This window comes from Trachypithecus francoisi, unplaced genomic scaffold (assembly GCF_009764315.1).
Source record: "Trachypithecus francoisi isolate TF-2019V2 unplaced genomic scaffold, Tfra_2.0 Lachesis_group3, whole genome shotgun sequence".
Taxonomy (NCBI): Eukaryota; Metazoa; Chordata; class Mammalia; order Primates; family Cercopithecidae; genus Trachypithecus; species Trachypithecus francoisi.
This window is the reverse complement of record NW_022681468.1, coordinates 144,709,926-144,731,234: the sequence shown is the minus strand read 5'-3', so window position 1 is coordinate 144,731,234 and position 21,309 is coordinate 144,709,926. Positions and strand designations below refer to the sequence as shown.

The 21,309-nt window shown below is 40.3% G+C and overlaps 1 protein-coding gene and 1 non-coding gene across 3 annotated transcripts in view; both read right to left on the bottom strand.

Annotated features, from left to right (window-relative positions):
* Positions 1 to 268: 268 nt before the first annotated feature.
* Positions 269 to 21,309, bottom strand: part of SLC30A4 (solute carrier family 30 member 4) — a 44,450-nt gene continuing 23,409 nt past the window's right edge. The window contains exons 4-8 of one of the 2 annotated variants that reach the window (XM_033190228.1): positions 7,240 to 7,393; positions 5,494 to 5,695; positions 4,216 to 4,321; positions 3,300 to 3,434; positions 269 to 1,694 (exon numbers count right to left, since the gene is read on the bottom strand). In XM_033190228.1, coding sequence (XP_033046119.1) covers positions 1,540 to 1,694; positions 3,300 to 3,434; positions 4,216 to 4,321; positions 5,494 to 5,695; positions 7,240 to 7,393 — 752 coding nt within the window. In that variant the 3' untranslated portion in view covers positions 269 to 1,539. Of the gene's footprint in view, positions 1,695 to 3,299; positions 3,435 to 4,215; positions 4,322 to 5,493; positions 5,696 to 7,239; positions 7,394 to 20,388; position 21,309 lie in introns of those variants that run through there. The other variant, XM_033190229.1, reaches the window with a different exon arrangement.
* LOC117071934 lies at positions 8,026 to 8,129 on the bottom strand. Its single transcript, XR_004432655.1, has one exon. It is a non-coding gene; the product is annotated as a small nucleolar RNA U13 (small nucleolar RNA).

The following is a 21,309-nucleotide window of genomic DNA, read 5'->3' as shown; positions in this document are numbered from 1 at the left end:
GGCTCATGCTGTAATCCCAGCACTCTGGAAGGCCGAGGCAGGTGGATCACCTGAGGTCAGGAGTTTGAGACCAGACAGGCCAACATGGCGAAAACCCGTCTCTACTAAAAATACAAAAAAATGAGCTGGGTGTGGTGTACCTGTAGCCCCAGTTAGTTGGGAGGCTGAGGCAGAAGAACCACTTGAACCCAGGAGGCAGAGGTTGCAGTGAGCAGAGGTCACGCCACTGCACTCCAGCCTGGGTGACAGATGAGACTCTGTCTCAAAAACAAAAACAAAAACAAAAATACACACATACATAAGGTCAAAAATCCTTTACATTTCTGTTTTCTCAAAGTAGTATCTTCCCCCCAACCCCCTGGATATTTCTGCTATGGTATTATTGGAAGACCTCAAAATTGTATTTTAGGGTTTCTGGAGTCCATGGAGAATCCTAACCCATATCATAAAACATTAAATGTATAATAAAACATAACCCACATCATAAAACATAAAATTCTCTCTGGGGTAATGTTGTGAAACTATATGTGAAAGATGGGAATTATAAACTGAACCCTCTAGCATTTACCCTGAAAGACATACACAGATGACCTGGTGTGGAGGCAAGAACCAACGTACCACATTTTTTGTACAAATCGTTGGCAGTTCTTAAAGGGACCGAAGATTACTGTTTACATTTTGCAGTCTCTTGCCTTTTTAAGACAATTCCATGAATGATAAAAGTGATGTCGGGAAGACATAAACCTGAAACTCCAACAGCCATCCTCGCTCCTTTATTTTGTTTTAAATCATTATATAGTAATTTGAGTTTAAGACTAACTTCAGCCATTCAGAATAATATTGAAAGTATTTCCTAAATCATTGAATAACAGTGACCACATAAGTAAAGATTTGGTTCTAAGATTACAAATAATCAAAAATGTTAACTTTGAGATTCAAAACCCTGTAGCATCTGGAAAAGGTTGTTTACAAAGTATAACCATAACAATAACATTAAAACTTATTTGTGAAATAAAACATTTCTGAAACACTTAGGAATACATGCTTATTCCACTTTTGGGATAACTACTAGTACTTTCTGAAATATGTTGGGTAGTGATTTCTGTAAAAAGAAAGCAGCAATTCCAGAAGCTGGGTGTCGAGATTATTATACATAATAAAAAAATTCAGTTTTCCAGCACTGGCTTAATACAAAATGGACTTAAAAAGTATTTTTAAATGCAAATATTGAATTCTTGATGCTTCCTTTAAGACATGTACTCTGTCAAATTAATGAAGTATGATCTTGGATTGTCTTCTATGAGGTATCTGTAGAGTCACGTCTCATTCTGTAAACAGTGGGAAACATCTTCATCTGAAAATTATGGCAAAGTCTCCTTTTACCATTAAACAGAGACTAGCACTGTCAGGCTGGAGAGACTGACGCTTGATATGGACACAGCTGTCAGGGATTCCATTTTCTCATTTAGGTTTGCATTTATTGCTCTCAAGTCTGTGACTGCAGGATAAATAAGGCAGGAGTCCCCAAAATGCATAAAATTAGGGACTAGAACTCTGACAATTTGCACAAGTTCTGTCCACTTCTTGCCTGTAACTCTGAAGCTGAATAGTACATCTATACATGCCAAATGTGTTCAATAATAAATGGTTTGCTTTGGACTGTACTTCCTCCCATTTAGATGAACTTCCAGGAACTGCAATGTCAAGAAAGTATCATTACTATCCATTGTACAGTTACATCTTGAATAAGATACAGGGAAAAAAACAACTGAAACATACTGGGAATATATTTTAATTAGTCTGATTTCTACCCTCTCTAAGCTATTCTGTTAGATAAGTATGTCAATTTACACATCCTTAATGGCTTCTCATTATTCTAACTTCTCCAGTCTACTCTCACGTAAAGAAAGAATACCAGACATTACAATCCTGTCACTAAAAGATCTTACGCACATTAAAAGTAAAACCTCATGCATGTATTATTTTGATTTAAAAAGCATCAATAGCATGAATCTGTGAAATGACTTGAAGAAATAAAAACGTTAAGAAGCTAGCTTTTCTGCTGCGTGTGGTGGCTCACGCCTGTAATCCTAGCACTTTGGGAGGCTGAGGCGGGCTGATCACCTGAGGTCAGGAGTTCGAGACCAGCCTGACCAACATGGAGAAACTCTGTCTCTACTAAAAGTACAAAATTAGCCAGTCATGGTGGTGCATCCCTGTAGTCCCAGCTACTTGAGAGGCTGAGGCAGGAGAACCACTTGAACTTGGGAGGCAGAGGTTGCAGTGAGCAGAGATTGTGCCATTGCACTCCAGCCTGGGCAACAACAGTGAAACTCTGTCTCGGGGAGAAAAAAAAAAAAAAAAAAAGAATCTAGCTTTTCCTATGTAGAAAAGAGCATGGGAAACATTCTTTCTTTCTTTCTTTTCTTTTTTTTTTTTTTTGAGATGGAATTTCGCTCCTGTTGCCCAGGCTGGAGTACAATGGCACCATCTTGGCTCACTGCAGCCTCTGTGTCCTGGGTGCAATCAATTCTCCTGCCTCAGCCTCCCGAGTAGCTGGGATTACAGGCACATGTCACCACGCCCAGCTAATTTTTGTATTTTTAGTAGAGATGGGGTTTCATCATGTTGGCCAGGCTGGTCTTGAACTCCTGACCTCAGGTGATCCACCCACCTTGGCCTCCCAAAGTGTTGGGATTACAGGGGTGACCCAACGTGCCAGGCTGAGAAATATCCTTTTTTTTTTTTTTGAGATGGAGTCTTGCTCTGTCACCCAGACTGGAGTGCAGTGGCGCGATCTCGGCTCACTGCAACCTTCACTTCATGAGTTTAAGCAATTCTCCTGCCTCAACCTCCCGAGTAGCTGGGATTACAGGCATGCACCACCACGCCTAGCTAATATTTGTATTTTTAGTGGAGACGGGGTTTCACCATGTTGTCCTGACCTCAGGTGATCCACCCGCCTCAGTCTCCCAAAGTGCTAGGATTACAGGCGAAAGCCACTGAGCTGGCTGGGAAATATTCTTAATGCCTTTAATCTGAAGGTTAAAATCAATTTGTAATATCTCAAAGAGACAGAAAATTTTTGTTCTGGTATCAATACTGACCTGCAACTTACCCTTTAAAGAGCCTTTTGTTTAAGGCTCTTAACAAAAGCCTCTGTTTTTTAAAGACAAGGCTTTTGTCTTAAAACAAATCTTTTCAGCAGAAAAGTCTTCCTACATAATTATAAGCAGTGATGTTTAGTTTCAAAGGCAGAAGTCCACCAACCCCAGGCCCATTTACTACCAGCAACATACTTAGCTGTATGTGAACTATGGCAGTAGATTTTCCTGAAGTGAGAGACCAGATATTTAAATCTTCGACTGAATATACATCTTCTATTTTCATCAAGGCTTCTTTGACATAGTCTACATTCAAATGGCTTGGCACACCTATTAGGAATATATAATTTAAAAGTAAAATTTATTTTAGAAAAAAAGGAACTTTTACATTACTGATAAGACATTTCTCAAAGAAAACAAATGGCTTTGCTAAATTCAGTTTAAACAAATACTTTAAAACATTAATACTTTAAGATAAACCACGTACACATATATTTTTATTGAAAATGTAAGATATATACAAGAGGGTAATACATACTTTAAAAACATACTCATTCTCACTAAAAAGGAATGCCAATCAAACCAGAATACTTCATTAACAGATAAGCTAAGACAAAAAGGAAAAAAGAAGGAAAGAAAAGAACATATAATGATGATAAACCTATTAAGAACTTTTACTTTCATGCTTACACATAATATCAGTAAGGGAAGGAAGCAGTAAATACAACAAAGTCACAAGTTAAGTGGGAATTAAGGAATTAATACATAATCTAGAATTGCATTTTTGTCCTAGTGCCACAGTTTATCAGCAACATGACCTTAACCAAAGTATGTTATCCCTCTGAACCTCAATTTTCTTATTTGTAAATAGGGATAATTTACCACATTATCTGCCTTACCTACTCTGCTTAGCTATTATAAGCGTCAAATGGGTAAAAGATGGGAGAGTGCATTGATTCTTAAATGTTATATACATGTAAGGTACTGTTATATAGCCTAATAGGTATTAGTACAAAGCAAAAGATGCAATTCCTATTCAGAATGTCCCCTGACTCCCAATCTGCTTTAGGGATGTAATAAACTCATAATGAGGATATTAGTGAGATCTTACCTTCTAGTATTATAACTACTGTATCCCATATGATTCGAAATGTTGTAAAAGCCACAAGTAATGAAAATACGTATGTACAGATGGGATCAGCAATCTTGTATTCTGGCTAAAGGGTAATAGATCAAAATTTATGATTAAATATAGACAGACATAAAACAGACTACAAAGCAAAGCAAGGAATATGTCCCTTTTTCCTTGATTTTCTTTAGCAGAATTATAGAATATCTTTAAAACTTGGATATTGTAACTGAAAAGCATTTTCACTCTATCCTAGACTATTTACATTACTTGCCTCATGGGACCTATTTCCAGAAATGTAATCACTTGTTCTATTGTTCCTTGTGCCGTCTCTAAATCTTCTAGAATATCAGAGCTGGAAAGAATTGTGTGTGTGTGTGTGTGTGTGTGTGTGTGTTTATTTTTAAAGACAAAGTCTTGCTATGTTGCCCAGGCTGGTCTTGAACTCTTGGGCTCAAGTGATCCTCCAGCCTCAGCTGGGATTACAGGCACAGCCACCACACGCAGCTCTGGAAAAAGTTTTAGCAGCCACTGGTCTAAGCCCCTTATAATAAAGAAGAGGGAACTCAAGTTTAGAGTTGAGGCATTTGCTCTCAACGTCAAAGCATTAATGGCAGAGCCAAGACTAGAACCCACCCAGGTCTCTGGATTTTTAGTCCAGTGCACATTTTACTACCTAGCAATTCAATCACAAGTTTTAAAATTGAGTTATCTGGGCAAGCATGGTGGCTCACGCCAGTAATCTCAGCACTATGGGAGGCTGACATTGGTGGATAACTTGAGGCCAGGAATTCAAGACCAGCCTGGCCAACATGGCGAAACCTTGTCTCTACTAAAAATACAAAAATTAGCTGGGCATGGTGGTGTGTACCTGTAATCCCAGCTACTTAGGAGGCTGGGGCACAAGAATCACTTGAGCCTGGGAGGCAGAGACTGCAGTGAGCCAAGATAGTGCCACTGCACTCTAGCCTGGGCGAGAGACTGAGACTTTGTCTCAAAAATAAATAAATAAATAAAAAAGAAAATTGAATTATCCGGTGAAGGCACTACAAAAGCCAAATATAGATAAGTTACCCTGTGATGTGATATCATCTTGTTTACTGCTAACAAAAGAACTATAATGACTGTCAAGTAAACTTACATCAATGTAAAATGAATAGAACTGGCATTGATGTCCAGTATACTGATAAGACAATCAGGCTTAGTTTTCATGTTGAAATTAAATACATTTTAAAATAGAAAAATTACCAATCGTATTACCTTGAATCGTATGATGTATGCAGCTATCAGCACACCAACGCTCTGTACCAAATCTCCCAAAGCATGTACAAATGCAGCTCTCACTGCCAGGCTATCCTGCCCATGGTTGCGTTCACACCCAGAACCCGTGGTAGGGGAATTTGAAGGCAGGGAGTGGGAATGGGAGTGATGGTGACCAGACTGGTTCAACAGAAACCCCATTCTGTTAAAAATAAAAGAAAACAATTATTATTTTTCCTAATATTGACAAAAACATTTGTTACTAGTCAGACACTAATGAGGTAACATGGAACTCATTTATTTAATAAATTTGGAGCAACTATTATTTATCAGGTACTGTTCTAGGTGCTGGGGTCAAAACAGTGATAAGACAGACATATCCCTATCCCCATGGAGCTTATGTTCTAGTAGAGAAGGCAGAGAAGTCAACAAATAAATACATAATGTACAGCCAGGCAATGTGAAATGCTTTGGAGAAACATAAAGCATTGTAAGGGAATGGAGGATGATAGGCAGAGTGGTAAGGGAAGGCCTCTCAGATTATCTCTGAGCAGATACCTGAAGGAGGTCAGGGAGCACGTGGTGGAAGAGTGTTCTAGGCAGAAGAATAGCAGAGCAAAGGCCCTAACATGAAAATGTGCTCCGTGGACTTGAAAAAAGAAAGACAGCCACTGTGGCCAGAACAAAGTGAGCAAAAGTGCTAGGAGATGAGTTGTAGAGGTACACAGAGTCTTATTAACAAGGCTGCAGTAAAAATTTGATTTCATTCTAAGTATAAATAGAAGCTTCGCCTGGGCGACAGAGCGAGACTCCGTCTCAAAAAAAAAAAAAAAAAAAAAAAGAAGTCACTAGGGCAGGGATTGGTAAACTGTGGCTGGTAGATCAAATTTGGCTCACCGATTTTTTTTTTTTGTACATAAAGTTTTATTGGAATACAGCCATGTTCCTTTATTTACATGCCAAGTGTGGCTGCTTTTGTTTTATAACAACAGTGTTGAGTAGCTTTGAAAGAGAATATATACATCTCAAAGCTTAAAATATTTACTATCTAGCCTTTTACAGAAAAAAAATTGCTGACCCTGGTCTAAATGGTTAAATCTGTAACTTCAACTTTATTATTTTTTGTTTGTTTTTGACACAGGGTCTTGCTCTATTGCCCAGGCTGGAGTGCAGTGGCCCAGTCATAGCTCAATGCAGTCTTGATCTCCTGTGCTCAAGTGACCTTCCCACTTCAGCCTCCCAACTAGCTGGAACCACAGGCACGAGCCACCGTGCCAGGCTAATTTTTATTTTTAGTAGAGATGAGGTCTCACTATGTTGGCCAGGCTGTCTTGAACTCCTGAGCCCAAGTGATCTGCCCGCCTTGGCCTCCAAAGTGTTGGGATTATAGGTGTGAACCACTGTATGTGGCCTAACTTAAACTTTAAAAAGTTTCTCCCCTAAAAAGTTTTAAGGGAAAAAAATTGATAGCTTAAGAAAAAAAATCTAGTTAACACAAAAGTATTCTAAAAGTTAAAAACAAAAAACTTTGTCCTACTTAAATACATAATTTTGACTCAATCTCCAATATACCTGGACAAACTAATGACGAATTTATAATGTCCATAGTGTTTCATTTATCAGAAAAATTAATGAGCTATATAATTTTTAAAATATCAAAATATCACTGAATATTACTGAATGCATATGCAATAGTCTCTGAGTTCTTAGTACTTGAAAATATTAATGTGAAAAAATACAGCTTACATTACATTAACTGCAACTCCAACAGCTGCGGTGATGAGCATTATATCTCCATTTATTTCATAGTTCATATGGATAGTTCTTTGCACAGCTTCATATAAGAGGAATCCCATAAGTATATACACCAACAGCACACTAATCATAGCTGACAAAACCTCTAGAGGGAAAAATACATATAACAAATACATTTTCAGCATGGTTATTACACTTCATACCAACTAAATATTATACAGTCTTTTTTATATTCTTTCCTCTAAGGAGATAAAAGCACTATACCGTTTCTGTCACGTCAATCTTCTTTTTTATTTTTTTGAAACAGGGTCTCACTCTGTCACCCAGACTGGAGTGCAGTGACCTGATCATGATCATGGTTCACTGCAGCCTTGATCTCCCAGGCTCAAGTGATCTTCCCATCTCAGCCTCCAAGTAGTTGGTACTACTGTAGGCACAAGCCACCACACCTGGCTAATCATTTTTCTTACTTAAAATGTGTTTAGCACTTACAGAAAAAAAAAAAAATGTTTAGCAGCTTGACTGATCTGGATCCTCCACTAATTTACCCTTACCTCTCCCTACCCTCCACTCATCTCTCTCCAGGGTCAAATTATGCATATTTTGATATTAAAAAGTACACTCAAAAGTCAGTAACAGGCCAGGTATGGTGGCTCATGCCTGTAATCCCCTAACACTTTGGGAGGCTGAGACAGAAGGATCCCTTGAGCCCATGAGTCTGAGATCAGCATAGGCAACATAGTGAGACTCCATCTCTCTGTTCTTCCCTTCCCTTCATGTCAAATGGGTAATGTGCCAACGTTACAACAAGGTTCCAGGGTGGCACATGTCACACATGTATGCGAACACTTAATTACCAAGCTCATGAACTACAAGAGGATCAAGACTCTATCTCTAAAAAAAAAATTTTTTAATTAGCTGGACATGGTGGTGAGTGCCTATGGTCCCAGCTACTCGGGAGGCTGAGGTGGGAAGATTGTTTAAACCCAGGAGGTCCAGGCTGCAGTGAACCATGTGCTACTGGACTCCAGCCTGGTCTCCAGAGCGAGACCCTGTCTCAAAAAAAAAAAAAAAATCAGTAAGAAAATTCACAGTAAACAGAAATGGCCAACTTCTCAAAACCAGTCATAATAAATGAAATTCAAATAGGAATAAGATTTATTTCCTTCTAAAAAACTGGCAAACTTTTTTTTTTTTAAATCAAGTTTGGGCCGGGCGCAGTGGCTCAAGCCTGTAATCTCAGCACTTTGGGAGGCCGAAACGGGTGGATCACGAGGTCAGGAGATCGAGACCATCCTGGCTAACACGGTGAAACCCCGTCTCTACTAAAAAATACAAAAAACTAGCCGGGTGAGGTGGCGGGCGCCTGTAGTCCCAGCTACTCGGGAGGCTGAGGCAGGAGAATGGTGTAACCCCGGGAGGTGGAGCTTGCAGTGAGCTGAGATCCGGCCACTGCACTCCAGCCTGGGCGGCAGAGCGAGACTCCGTCTCAAAAAAAAAAAAAAAAAAAAAAAAAATCAAGTTTGTTAATAGCCAGAGTTAGCAAGGATCTACTGGTGGAAGTATCAAATAGTATTACCTTTTTGGAGAGCCAATTGGTAAAACTAAGCAAAACTTAAAATGTATACATTCCTTGATCTAACAACTGTACTTTTAGGACTCCACCTGATAGAAACACCTCCACGTGTGCAAAGATACCTACAAGGCTTTCACTGTAGCATTGTCTGTAGTATCCAAAAAAAAAAAATCTGGAGACATCCTAAATGTCCACCAAAGAGGAACTTCATAAGTTATGATTTATATATATCTATAGTGGGGATACCACACAACCATTTATTTTTCTAAAAAGAAAAAAAGAAAAATATCGAACAAATTGATAATCACAAGAAAGTATTACATTTGGGAAGTGGTACTAGAAGTTTAGGGGATTTATTTTTCACTGTATTATTTTTGGTAATATTTGAAGTGTTTTAAGTTTTTACCATAAACGCATATTACCTTTAAACTAAAAAAATTTTTTTAAGCCATGCAAATATTCATACCTTCATGAAGGCTATTAATTAAACGCTGTATATAATAGCAAATTATTGGAAACAACCACAAAAGTGATTAGTAGGGACCCTGTAACATGGAATACTATGCATATATAAAGAAGAAAAAAGCTTATTCTGGTAAGGAATAATGCCCAAGACATAGTGTTATATGAAAAAAAGCAAAGTACACAACTGTGTATGATACATTACCATTTGTGTAAAAAAAAAAAAAAAGAAAAAGAAAAAAGAGAATATATGAGTAATCACCTGTAAATGCAATCTCCAGAAGGATTATACAAAATACTCATAAAAAACTGGTTATCTTGGGTAAGGAGAACTGGTGGCTGGGAGACAGGGATGACCTTGCCCTATATATGCTTTTGTACCATTTGAATTTTCTACTATGTAAATATAAAGCAAAATAATTTTATATATTTTCAAAATAACAAAAAGAGCAACATGAAGTACATTTAAAAACAATAAGGGCTGGGCGCGGTGGCTCAAGCCTGTAATCCCAGCACTTTGGGAGGCCGAGACGGGTGGATCACGAGGTCAGGAGATCGAGACCATCCTGGCTAACACGGTGAAACCTCGTCTCTACTAAAAAATACAAAAAACTAGCTGGGCGAGGTGGCGGGCGCCTGTAGTCCCAGCTACTCGGGAGGCAGAGGCAGGAGAATGGTGTAACCCCGGGAGGTGGAGCTTGCAGTGAGCTGAGATCCGGCCACTGCACCCCAGCCTGGGCGACAGAGCCAGACTCCCTCTCAAAAAAACAAAACAAAACAAAACAAAACAATAAGGCCAGATGCGGTGGCTCATGCCTGTAATCCCAGCACTTTGGGAGGCCAAGGTCGGCGGATCACCTGAGGTCAGGATTTCAAGACCAGTCTGATCAACATGGCAAAAGCCTGTCTCTACTAAAAATACAAAACTCAGCTGGGCATGGTGGTGGGTGCCTGTAGTCCCAACTACTTGGGAGGCTGAGGCAGGAGAATCGCTTGAACTCAGGAGGCAGAGATTGCAATGAGCCGAGATCACGCCATTGCACTCCAGCCTGGGTGAAAATTAACATTATTATGTGAAACAAGCATTAACCCTCAAACAATAAAAGCAAGAAAATAATTTAAGGAATATTTTTCCTTTAGAGAAACCTGACACTAATCCTGTAAGTGTTAATAGGTAAAATAATCTGGAAAACTGTTATGTAGGACAAATCACTGCTCAAAAGTTGTTTAAGTATATTGGACTTTGACACATTTTCATTCCAACTTATAAATTATAACACAAAAAAAATTATCTAGCAATTATAGGCTATTTCCTGAAGATACCTAATGTAGCTAAAACTCCTATAAAAACCACCAGGCATGGTGGCTCACGCCTGCAATCCCAGCACTTTGGGAGGTCAAGGCGGGTGGATCACAGGGTCAGGAGTTCGAGACCAGCCTGGCCAATATGGTGAAACGCCATCTCTACTAAAAATACAAAAATTAGCCGGGCATGGTGGCAGGCGCCTGTAGTCCCAGCTACTCGGGAGGCTGAGGCAGGAGAATCGCTTGAACCCGGGAGGGCAGAGACTGCAGCGAGCTGAGATCATGTCACTGCACCCCAGCTTCGCCGACAGAGCAAGACTCTGTCTCAAAAACAAAAACAAAAAAACACTCCTATAAAAACCTGTGCATCAACAGAACAGATATTAGAATAAAACAAAAACATACCATTTCTATTCAAAAACCATGGAACACCTACTACTAACATACAGATAATCATACTTTGAAAGAGATATATTAATATACTTTTAAAAGAGATATAAGCTGAAAGAGAAAAGACCAAATGAAATATACAAAGCTATGGAGAGACCTCTATATTAAGTACAGACTATATACACTTTTTGAGGATACGGTCCAGGTCTTATTCCATGTCATATTTACTGTAGTACTTAGGAGAGTAGTTCACATATAGCAGGTATTCAAATATTTATGGATGATTTTGTAGAATGAAATTAGTCAAGGGTTAAGCAAGGGAAGATGATAAAAGGCTATACAATTAAGAAAATGCCTAAATATGAATAATAGGTTATTACTTAATCCCCCAAAAAACAAAAAGTAAGTAAGTTGAAAGAGAAGCCGTAAGCCAAATAAAAAAAAGAAAATACATGGGATTTCTTGTCAAAGTTATAACTGCTGATGGTAAAGTACACATATAAAAATACTGTAAAGAGGTTGGTGGCAGTGGCTCACGCCTGTAATCCCAGCACTTTGGGAGGCCGAGGTGGGCGGATCAGCTGAGGTCAGCAGTTCAAGACCAGCCTAGCCAACATGGCAAAACCCTATCTCTACTAAAAGTACAAAAATTTGCTGGGTGAGGTGGCAGCTGCCTGTAATCAGCTACTCAGGAGGCTGAGGCACAAGAATTGCTTACACCTGGGAGGTGTAGGTTGCAGTGAGCTGAGATCGCACCACTGCACTCCGGCCTGGGTGGCAGAGTGAGACTCCGTCTCAAAACAAAAAACAACAACAAAAAAACAAAAAAAAAAATAAAACTGTAAAGAAGAAATAATTTAAAAAATTCGAAACTGTAGAATGTCGTGTGCTTGTGGTAGCCTCCTACCATCAGGAGAACTTTAACCAAGTATCAAGGCTGAAGCTAGCAGTTAGCTCACCATAGTTTTTAAGGTGCCCTCATCAAAATTTTCATACAAAAATTATAAAGTATGTGGTGGCTCATACCTGTAATCTCTGCTACTTGGGAAGCTGAGGGGGCATGATAACTTGAGGTCAGGAGTTCAAGACCAGCCTGAGCAACATAGTGAGACCCTGTCTCTCCACTCAAAATTGGCCAAGTGTGGTGGTGTATGCCTGTTGTCCCAGCTACTTGGGAGGTTGAGGCGGGAGGATCACTTGGAGTTTGAGGCTGCAGTGAGCTATGATAGTGCCACTACACTCCAGCCAGGGTGAAAGTGAGACCCCTGTCTCTCAAAAAAAAGAAAAAAGGCCGGGTGCGGTGGCTGAAGCCTGTAATCCCAGCACTTTGGGAGGCCGAGACGGGCGGATCACGAGGTCAGGAGATCGAGACCACCCTGGCTAACACGGTGAAACCCCGTCTCTACTAAAAAATACAAAAAACTAGCCGGGCAAGGTGGCAGGTGCCTGTAGTCCCAGCTACTCGGGAGGATGAGGCAGGAGAATGGCATGAACCCGGGAGGCAGAGCTTGCAGTGAGCTGAGATCCGGCTACTGCACTCCAGCCTGGGCCACAGAGCGAGACTCCGTCTCAAAAAACAAACAAACAAACAAACAAAAAACAAAACAATATTACAAAGCAACACACTTTATATTTACAAAGATTCATAGCCACACAAGTTAATGACATAGAGATATGCTTGGTTATGAAAATTTTAAAACCATAATTAAAAATTACTTCAAAACCCCTTATATAATTAGGTTGTCTATACTTTCCAATTTTTCTGGGATAGTCCTAGTTTATGTTTGCTGTTCTGGCATCATTATGAATAGTGCCCCGTTTCACTCTCAAAACTGTTCTGGTTTGGATGATAAATTATAGTTACCCTAGTAGGTCTGTCAGATATAATATTGGATGCCCAGTTAAATTTGTATTTCAGACAACAAATAATTTTTCAGTGTAAATATGTCCTATGCAAAATTTCAGATATATTAGGCATGCTGTGAGTATACTAAATCTGGCAAACCCCACACTCCAGTGATTTTACTAAACCACTTAAAAATCACCTTTTTGTGAATTCTCAGATAAGGCAAACCTACATTCAAGATAAAGTGAAATGAAAGTCAAACAAAAAGCATGAACAGAGCTCCCTGGCAGAAGGACTCCCACCCTTACAAGGCCCACTATATTCTGGCAGCCTGCGGCTGAAAAGTCAGTCCTCTATGCCACAGTTTTCACCCACATGAGCAGGATAAGAGATTCTAATACCTGCCTACAGTTAACAGTAAAGGAATTCAGCTGATTTCTAGAAACTCCCAAAATAGCATATTAAGATACTGCTATCAATGATATTCCTTTTCTAGTCATTAATAAAGAATATGCCTCATGAATAAGGAATATGGTTCCCTTGGTGAAAAGCAAAGACACTGGTCTGTTATCTTTTATTCTAATCACCTGCCAAAATGTCTTCTGGGATACAGTAGTAATAAATGCAAAAGGGAAAGAAAGAAAGTAAACTTTTAAGTAGATTTTTAGGGCTGAGACTTATAATTGGAAGTATAAAGCACAGACAATACGACCTAAAAATTCTTTTTTTTTTTTTTTTTTTTTTTTGAGACGGAGTCTCGCTCTGTCGCCCAGGATGGAGTGCAATGGCCGGATCTCAGCTCACTGCAAGCTCCGCCTCCCGGGTTTACACCATTCTCCTGCCTCAGCCTCCCAAGTAGCTGGGACTACAGGCGCCCGCCACCTCGCCCGGATAGTTTTTTTTTTGTATTTTTTAGTAGAGACGGGGGTTTCACCGTATTAGCCAGGATGGTCTCGATCTCCTGACCTCGTGATCCGCCCGTCTCGGCCTCCCAAAGTGCTGGGATTACAGGCTTGAGCCACCGCACCCGGCCACGATCTAAAAATTCTAAGAGCATAAATATAATCATTTATTCTGATAAAACAAAAAACTCTTTCATTTGAATACATTAAGCTTTGGTGAAATACCATAAATAGGACTAACTTAGGGTTTAAAAATTTTTCCTTCATAATATTCTTAACATGATAGAATGTAGATAAAAATAGGCAAGATTCTGCTCCCTCCCACTCTCCCATTTAAGACAGAAGGAAGCTTTCAATCAACAACCAAATTATGACCTGCTCCAATTTTCTCCTTCTTGCTCTGGGTTGGTCTTCTATCACATAACTTACAATAAAGTTTTCCAAGACAAAAGGAGTACATATCGGATGACTATTTCATTTTCTTAAAAGAGACTCAGGAACTTTCACAATTAAAATTCTGGATTTCTGTGAAAGCTACCACCCCATTAACTTTAGGAAAATTCATTTTTTTAAATAGAGGCAGGGTATCACTATGTTGGCCAGGTTGTTCTTAAACTCCTTGCCTCAAGCAATCCTCTCACCTCAGCCACTTTAGGTGAACTTGAATGGTCATATTTCAATCAAAATAGAAATTTAGCATTTAAAAGTCTTGAAAAATGGCTGGGTGTGGTAGCTCATGCCTATAATCCCTGCACTTTGGGAGGCTGAGGAGGGCAGATTGCTTGAGCTCAGGAGTTTGAGACCAGCCTGGGAAACATGGTGAAATCCTGTCTCTGAAAAAATAAAAATAAAAATAAATAACTAAACAGTCAGGTGTGGTAGCACATGCCTATAGTTCTAACTACTTGGGAGGCTGAGGTGGAAGGATAGCTTGAGCACAGGAGGTCAAGGCTGTAGTGAGCCTTGATCATGCCATTGCATTTCAGCCTGGGCAACAGAGAAAGACCCTGTATCAGAAAAAAAAAAAAAGATTTTTATGAAAATACTACAAAACCCATTAATATAGTTTTGTTTTGTTTTGTTTTGCTGCTCTCCGTCACCCAGGCTGAAGTGCAGTGGTGCAATCTCGGTTCACTGCAACCTCTGCCTCCCAGGTTCAAGCAATTCTCCTGCCTCAGCATCCCGAGTAGCTGGAATTACAGGCACATGTGACCACGCTCAGCTAATTTATTTTGGTATTTTTAGTAGAGACGGGGTTTCACCATGTTGGCCAGGGTAGTTTCGAATTCCTGACCTCAGGTGACCCACCCATATCGGCCTCCCAAAGTGCTGGGATTACAGGCGTGAGCCACCACACCTGGCCTAATACAGTTTTTAAAATATATTTTGCCAGCTAAGTCTACACATACATAATTAAATCACTCTACTTGGCTGAACTGGAGCATGAAAGGAGGGAGTAAGATGAGTGAATATGTGTATTTGCTACAAGATCATGGGTCTTTTCATTCAGCTGAAATACAAACAAATGTTTATAGTCAATGATCTAATAAAAACTAAAATACACCCTGAATTTCATATATAGAGAATAAACAGTTTGAATGGCTAATAAATGCTAAAAGAAACAGTTAAATAGGAGAAAACATACATGATTATCAAGTTTTAATAGTACTATAAAATATGAAAATTGTTTACTGTATATTTTAAAACATCAATACATTGCCAAAACTAGGAGTTTGCAAGGTTCACATGAAAAACACTGGAGTCCTTCTCTGTCATCCTCTGTTGTTTTCCATCAAGTACCTTATTCTTTCTCTTCCTAGCATTTATTACAATTTGTTATTATTTTTACGTTTGTATACATACGTACTACCTATTTCCCCACCTATACTATTATTCATTCATTCAACAAGTAACTATGAGGCACCATAACAATTTGCTTCAACTAGGTAAACCACACACAACCCAAGTATATTTATTTTCAGGGGTGTTGTATAAATGTACTGACCTACCATAACTGTTAACTTTGCTAATGCTATGATGCCAGTAAGGAGTACCGTTCACTTAACAAAACTCAGTCAGTTTCACTTAAACTATGTAACCCTTGTCTTCCCATTGCTTAAAAAAACTACATATAGCAAACATTCAGAAGTCTATAAAAATGAATAGGGAAGGAGAGTGGAGCTATATTCTCTCTTCTACTTCCTTTTGTGCTATTTTTCTTTTCTACCTTCTTCCAATAGAGGATAGGAAGGAAACAGAAGGAAAAAGAGTGGGCTATATTGAATTTGCCTAGGACTTCTAAACTAGTACACGTTGTGCACCCCAATGAGAAAATTCAAAATTCAAAATGCTCCAAAATTTGAAACTTTTTGAGCACCAATATGATGCTCAAAGGGGCATTTTAGATTTTGAATTAAGGATGCTCAACCTGCATTTGTATTTCAACTCAGGCTAAAGACATCATACAGGATTTCCAGTGGCCCACTGTCACCATCAGAATGGCAAGCTAAACTCCAAAGTTTGTCTTTTAATCTTCTCCCCTTCCATTATAAATAATCTCCTACTCCTGCCTTATTTGCTCCCCCTATACCACACCCAAGGTGCCTTCTACTCTCAAGTTGACGTCTAGCTATCCAACGTGGACTACCTCACTCATGCCTTCTTTCAGTCTCAATAAAAACTCCCATCCCTAGGAAGTTCTAGGAATTTATTCTTTTCCTATAGATGTTTATTTGATGTGATTAAATTCTCACTAAGATGTGAATAATTAATAGGCATAACTTTTGTCAGTGGTGGGAGGAAGTTTGTCAAAATGAACCACTAACTAGGAGATTATCAGGTTTTTTTTTTTTTTTTTTTGGCTGTGTGTTTGTGGGAAGACTTTTTAGCTGAATACTTTTCTGTACCTAGAGCATGAGGGGATTAAAAAACCCAACTACATAGAATTAGCATTGTAACCAGGTACCTAACCCAGGACAATGCATCATCTAGCCAGCTCTGCCAGGGTTTCTGCTCAGTAAAACCACACATCATTAGGAAAGACACCTATCCTATACTGTCACTTAGCCATGAGCCTAGGTATTTTTTTTTTTTTTTTTGAGACGGAGTCTCACTGTGTCACTCAGGCTGGAGTGCAACCTTCAGCTCACTGCAACCTCCGCTTCCTGGGTTCAAGCATTTCTCCTGCCTCAGCCTCTTGAGTAGCTGGGACTACAGGTACGTGCCATCATGCCTGGCTAATTTTTTTGTATTTTTAGTAGAGACTGGGTTTCACCGTTAGCCAGGATGGCCTCAATCTCCTGACCTCATGATCTGCCCGCCTCAGCCTCTCAGAGTGCTGGGATTACAGGCGTGAGCCACTGTGCCCAGCCCAGGCTGAAGATTTTTATTACCATAGTGCAAATCTTGCTTTTTATTTGAAATACAAACAACTCCGTTTACTACAGTCCTTTCACATGATCATTATCTTTATCTAATTCGCACAACCTCTTCAGCCCACCATCTGGAAGAAAAACCATATAAATATAGTCAATTACTTTCACCAGAAGGACAGAAGGATAGAAGGATAGAGGCAGAAAGCAAGCAAGGGGGTGGAGCCTGTTCTCTTTAGAATGGCATCTCCTCTTTGTCTGGAAGAGAATGCTATTCCTCCTGAGAACTTGTGGGATTTCTCCTACAGTGTGGTTTCATTACATTCAAAATTATATTAGCTTCCAGAATAAGATTACATGCCCACAATCAAATAAATCCAGGCATTTAAAAATAACTCACATATGGCTCTTACCCTGCTCTCCATCTTCCTACACAAAGCTGTGATTGTAGTTCATTATAAAACAATGAAATAAAATAGATGAAAAAAAAACCTGAATGATTTTATACAATCTGTAGTCTCACATGAAGGAAAAGTAGCAACAAAACAGAACTGACTCCTGGAATAGCCACTGTATCCCACGAATCTAAGACTACCCTTCTTTCACCTTGACTGATTTTTACTAAAATGAACTGTTACATTGCAAATAAATTACCAAAGACTTACGAGTTTAAAAAGCATGTCTTTAAAAACTGTTATTTAATCATCAGAGTGAATCATCTTTTTTCCTACTATTTAGCTGAGATAAGAATTCTGATTGGGGGGCCGGGCGCGGTGGCTCAAGCCTGTAATCCCAGCACTTTCGGAGGCCAAGACGGGTGGATCACAAGGTCAGGAGATCGAAACCATCCTGGCTACCACGGTGAAACTCCATCTCTACTAAAGATACAAAAAACTGGCCGGGCGAGGTGGTGGGCATCTGTAGCCCCAGCTGCTCGGGAGGCTGAGGCAGGAGAATGGCAAGAACCCGGGAGGCGGAGATTGCAGTGAGCTGAGATCTGGCCACTGAACTCCAGCCTGGGCGACAGAGCAAGACTCCGTCTACAAAAAAAAAAAAGAATTCTGATTGGGGGAGAATAACAGTAGGCCATTTTGGACCATGGTGCATCTTGAGACATACGAAAAGTCTGGGTAAGATGATATACAGGCAGGTAGAGAGGGAAGGAAAAACAGAAGGCTGCAATTAACTTTTATTGGGAATTTACTCTGTGCCAGAACCATGTTAGGTACTTTATTTTCCTTACCACATTATTTACTTTTCACAATTCTGCAATACAAATACTATCATCCCTAGTTTACAGAAGAAGAAAATTCTAGTTCAAGAGAGTAACTTACTCTCCAAAAGGTCATATAGATGGATCTCAGATTTGAACCAAAGATGATTTAACCACGAAGTTCTAAGCGGTAAGTACTAAAGCAAACAAACAGGACCCACCCCTCACTGAGATAAGGAAGAAAAAATTCCCTTCTGACGTATTTCTTTCTATACCCAAAAGGGACCTTTAAGTCAGGTGTACAACAGTACAACAGTACTAACCAGCTATGTTAAGGATTGATCTATCTATCTATCTATCTATCTATCTATCTATCTGTTTTTGTTTTCTTTTCTTTTCTTTCTTTTTTTTTTGAGATGGAGTTTTGCTCTTGTTGCCTAGGCTGGAATACAATGGCATGATCTCAGCTCACCGCAACCTCAGCTTCCTAGGTTCAAGTGATTCTCCTGCCTCAGCCTCCCACGTAGCTGGGATTACAGGTGGCCGCCAACACGCCCAGGTAATTTTCTGTATTTTTAGTAGAGATGGGGTTTCACCATGTTGGCCAGGCTGGTCTTGAACTTTTGATCTCAGGCAATCCAACCTTCACGGTCTCCCAAAGTGCTGGGATTACAGGCTTGAGTTTTTTTTTTTTTTTGAGATGGAGTCTTGTTCTGTCACCCAGGCTGGAGTGCGGTGGTGCGACCTCGGCTCACTGCAAGCTCCGCCTCCCAGGTTCACGCCATTCTCTTGTCTCAGCCTCCCAAGTAGCTGGGACTACAGGTGCCCACTACCATGCCAGGCTAAGTTTTTGTATTTTTAGTAGAGACGGGGTTTTACCGTGTTAGCCAGGATGGTCTCAATCTCCTGACCTCTTGATCTGCCTGCCTCAGCCTCCCAAAGTGCTGGGATTACAGGCATGAGCCACCGCACCCGGCCGGCTTCAGTATTTTTATAGTCTATTCTGTGAACATGACTACAGTTTTAGAATTACAGAAAAATGTTTTCAAGTTCCAAATATTTAGTCCCCAAATTACAAAAACACCACTACTCCAAGTTTGGCAACTGGTTTCATTTACTCCCAAAACAAATGATTTAAGGATTATGCATTGTTCTAAATTGTCTGTTTCACAGCTTTCATGCCCTTATTTATTCAGCCTGAATATGCAAACTGACGTTTTTGTCTTGTTTTAGACAGTCTTGCTCTGTCCCTTAAGCTGGAGGGCAGTGGCATGCTCATAGCTCACTGCAGCCCTGACCTCCTGGGCTCAAGTGATCCTCCTGTCTCAGCCTCCTGAGTAGCTGAGACTATAGGTGCGTGCCACCATGGCTGGCTAATTTTTTAAAAAAGTTTTTGTAAAGATAGGGGTCTCGCTTTATTGCCCAGGCTGGTCTCAAACTCAGGGGCTCAAGAAAACTTCCTACTATGGCCTCCCAAAATGCTGTAATTATAGGAGTGAGCCACCATGCCTATCCAACAATTAGTGCCAGACACAGAGAGTTTAATATTACCTGTTCCTGTCCCGATTTACTCATCGTCTAGGAGACAGAGTTTCACAAAAATAGCTACAAAGGCCGGGTGCGGTGGCTCACGCCTGTAATCCCAGCATTTTGGGAGGCCGAGGCGGGCGGATCACGAGGTCAGGAGATTGAGACCATCCTGGCTAACATGGTGAAATCCTGTCTCTACCAAAAATACAAAAAAATAAAAATTAGCCAGGCGTGATGGCGGGCGCCTGTAGTCCCAGCTGCTTGGGAGGCTGAGGCAAGAGAATGGCGTGAACCCGGGAGGTGGAGCTTGCAGTGAGCCGAGATCGTGCCACCGCACTCCAGCCTGGGCAACAGAGCAAGACTCTGTCTCAAAAAAAAAAAAGAAGAAGCTATAAAACATGTGATAAATGCTGTTAACCACATATAAATTGTTATGAGAACATGAAATAAACTTAGAGGATGATACTACTAATATTTGTCATTCACAGACACAAATCCTTTTTTTTAAAAAAATCCAAACTCATAAATAAATCAAACAGGGGTGATTTCATTCTAAAAACAATTCTTCATTACGTATTTTTACAGTAGTGACTTTTCACTTTTTTTTTTTTTTTTTTTTTTTTTTGAGACAGAGTTTCGCTCTTGTTGCCCAGGCTGGAGTGCAATAGCACAATCTCAGCTCACCGCAACCTCCACCTTCCAGGTTCAAGCGATTCTCCTGCCTCAGTCTCCTGAGTAGCTGGGATTACAAGTATGTGCCACATGTATTTTTAGTTGAGATGGGGTTTCTCCATGTTGGTCAGGCTGGTCTCGAACTCCAAGCTCAGGTGATTCGCTCACCTCGGCCTCCCAAAGTGCTAGGATTACAGGCATGAGCCACCATGCCCAGCCTATTTTTTTTTGTTTTTTTGAGACAGGGTCTTGCTCTGTCACCCAGGATAGAGTGCAGTGGCCCAAACATGGTTCACTGCAGCCTCAACCTCCTGGGCCCAAGCAATCTTCCTATCTCAGCCTTTCAAGTAGCTGGGACCACAGGCGTGTGCCACCACATCCGCTAATTTTTCTTTTGGGGTCTCACTACGTTGCCCAGGCTGGTCTCCAACTCCTGGGCTCAAGTGATCCTCCTGTCTTGGCCTCCCAAAGTGCTGGGATTAGAGATATAAGCCACAATGCCTGGACTACTAGTGACTTTAAAAGGTTCCATTCATCAGGCCTGGTGCAGTGGCTTATGGTTGTAATCCCAGCACTTTGGGAGACTGAGGTGGAAGGATAGCTTGAAGCTAGGAGTTCAGGACCAGCCTGGGCAACAAAGCAAGACCATGTCTGTACAAAAAATTAAAAAATTAGCTGGGTATGGTGGTATGTGCATGCAGTCCTAGCTACTCTGGAGGTTATGAGGGTAAGAGTTCTAGAGCTCAGGAGTTCAAGGATGCAGTGAGCTATGATGGTGCCACTGCATTCCAGCC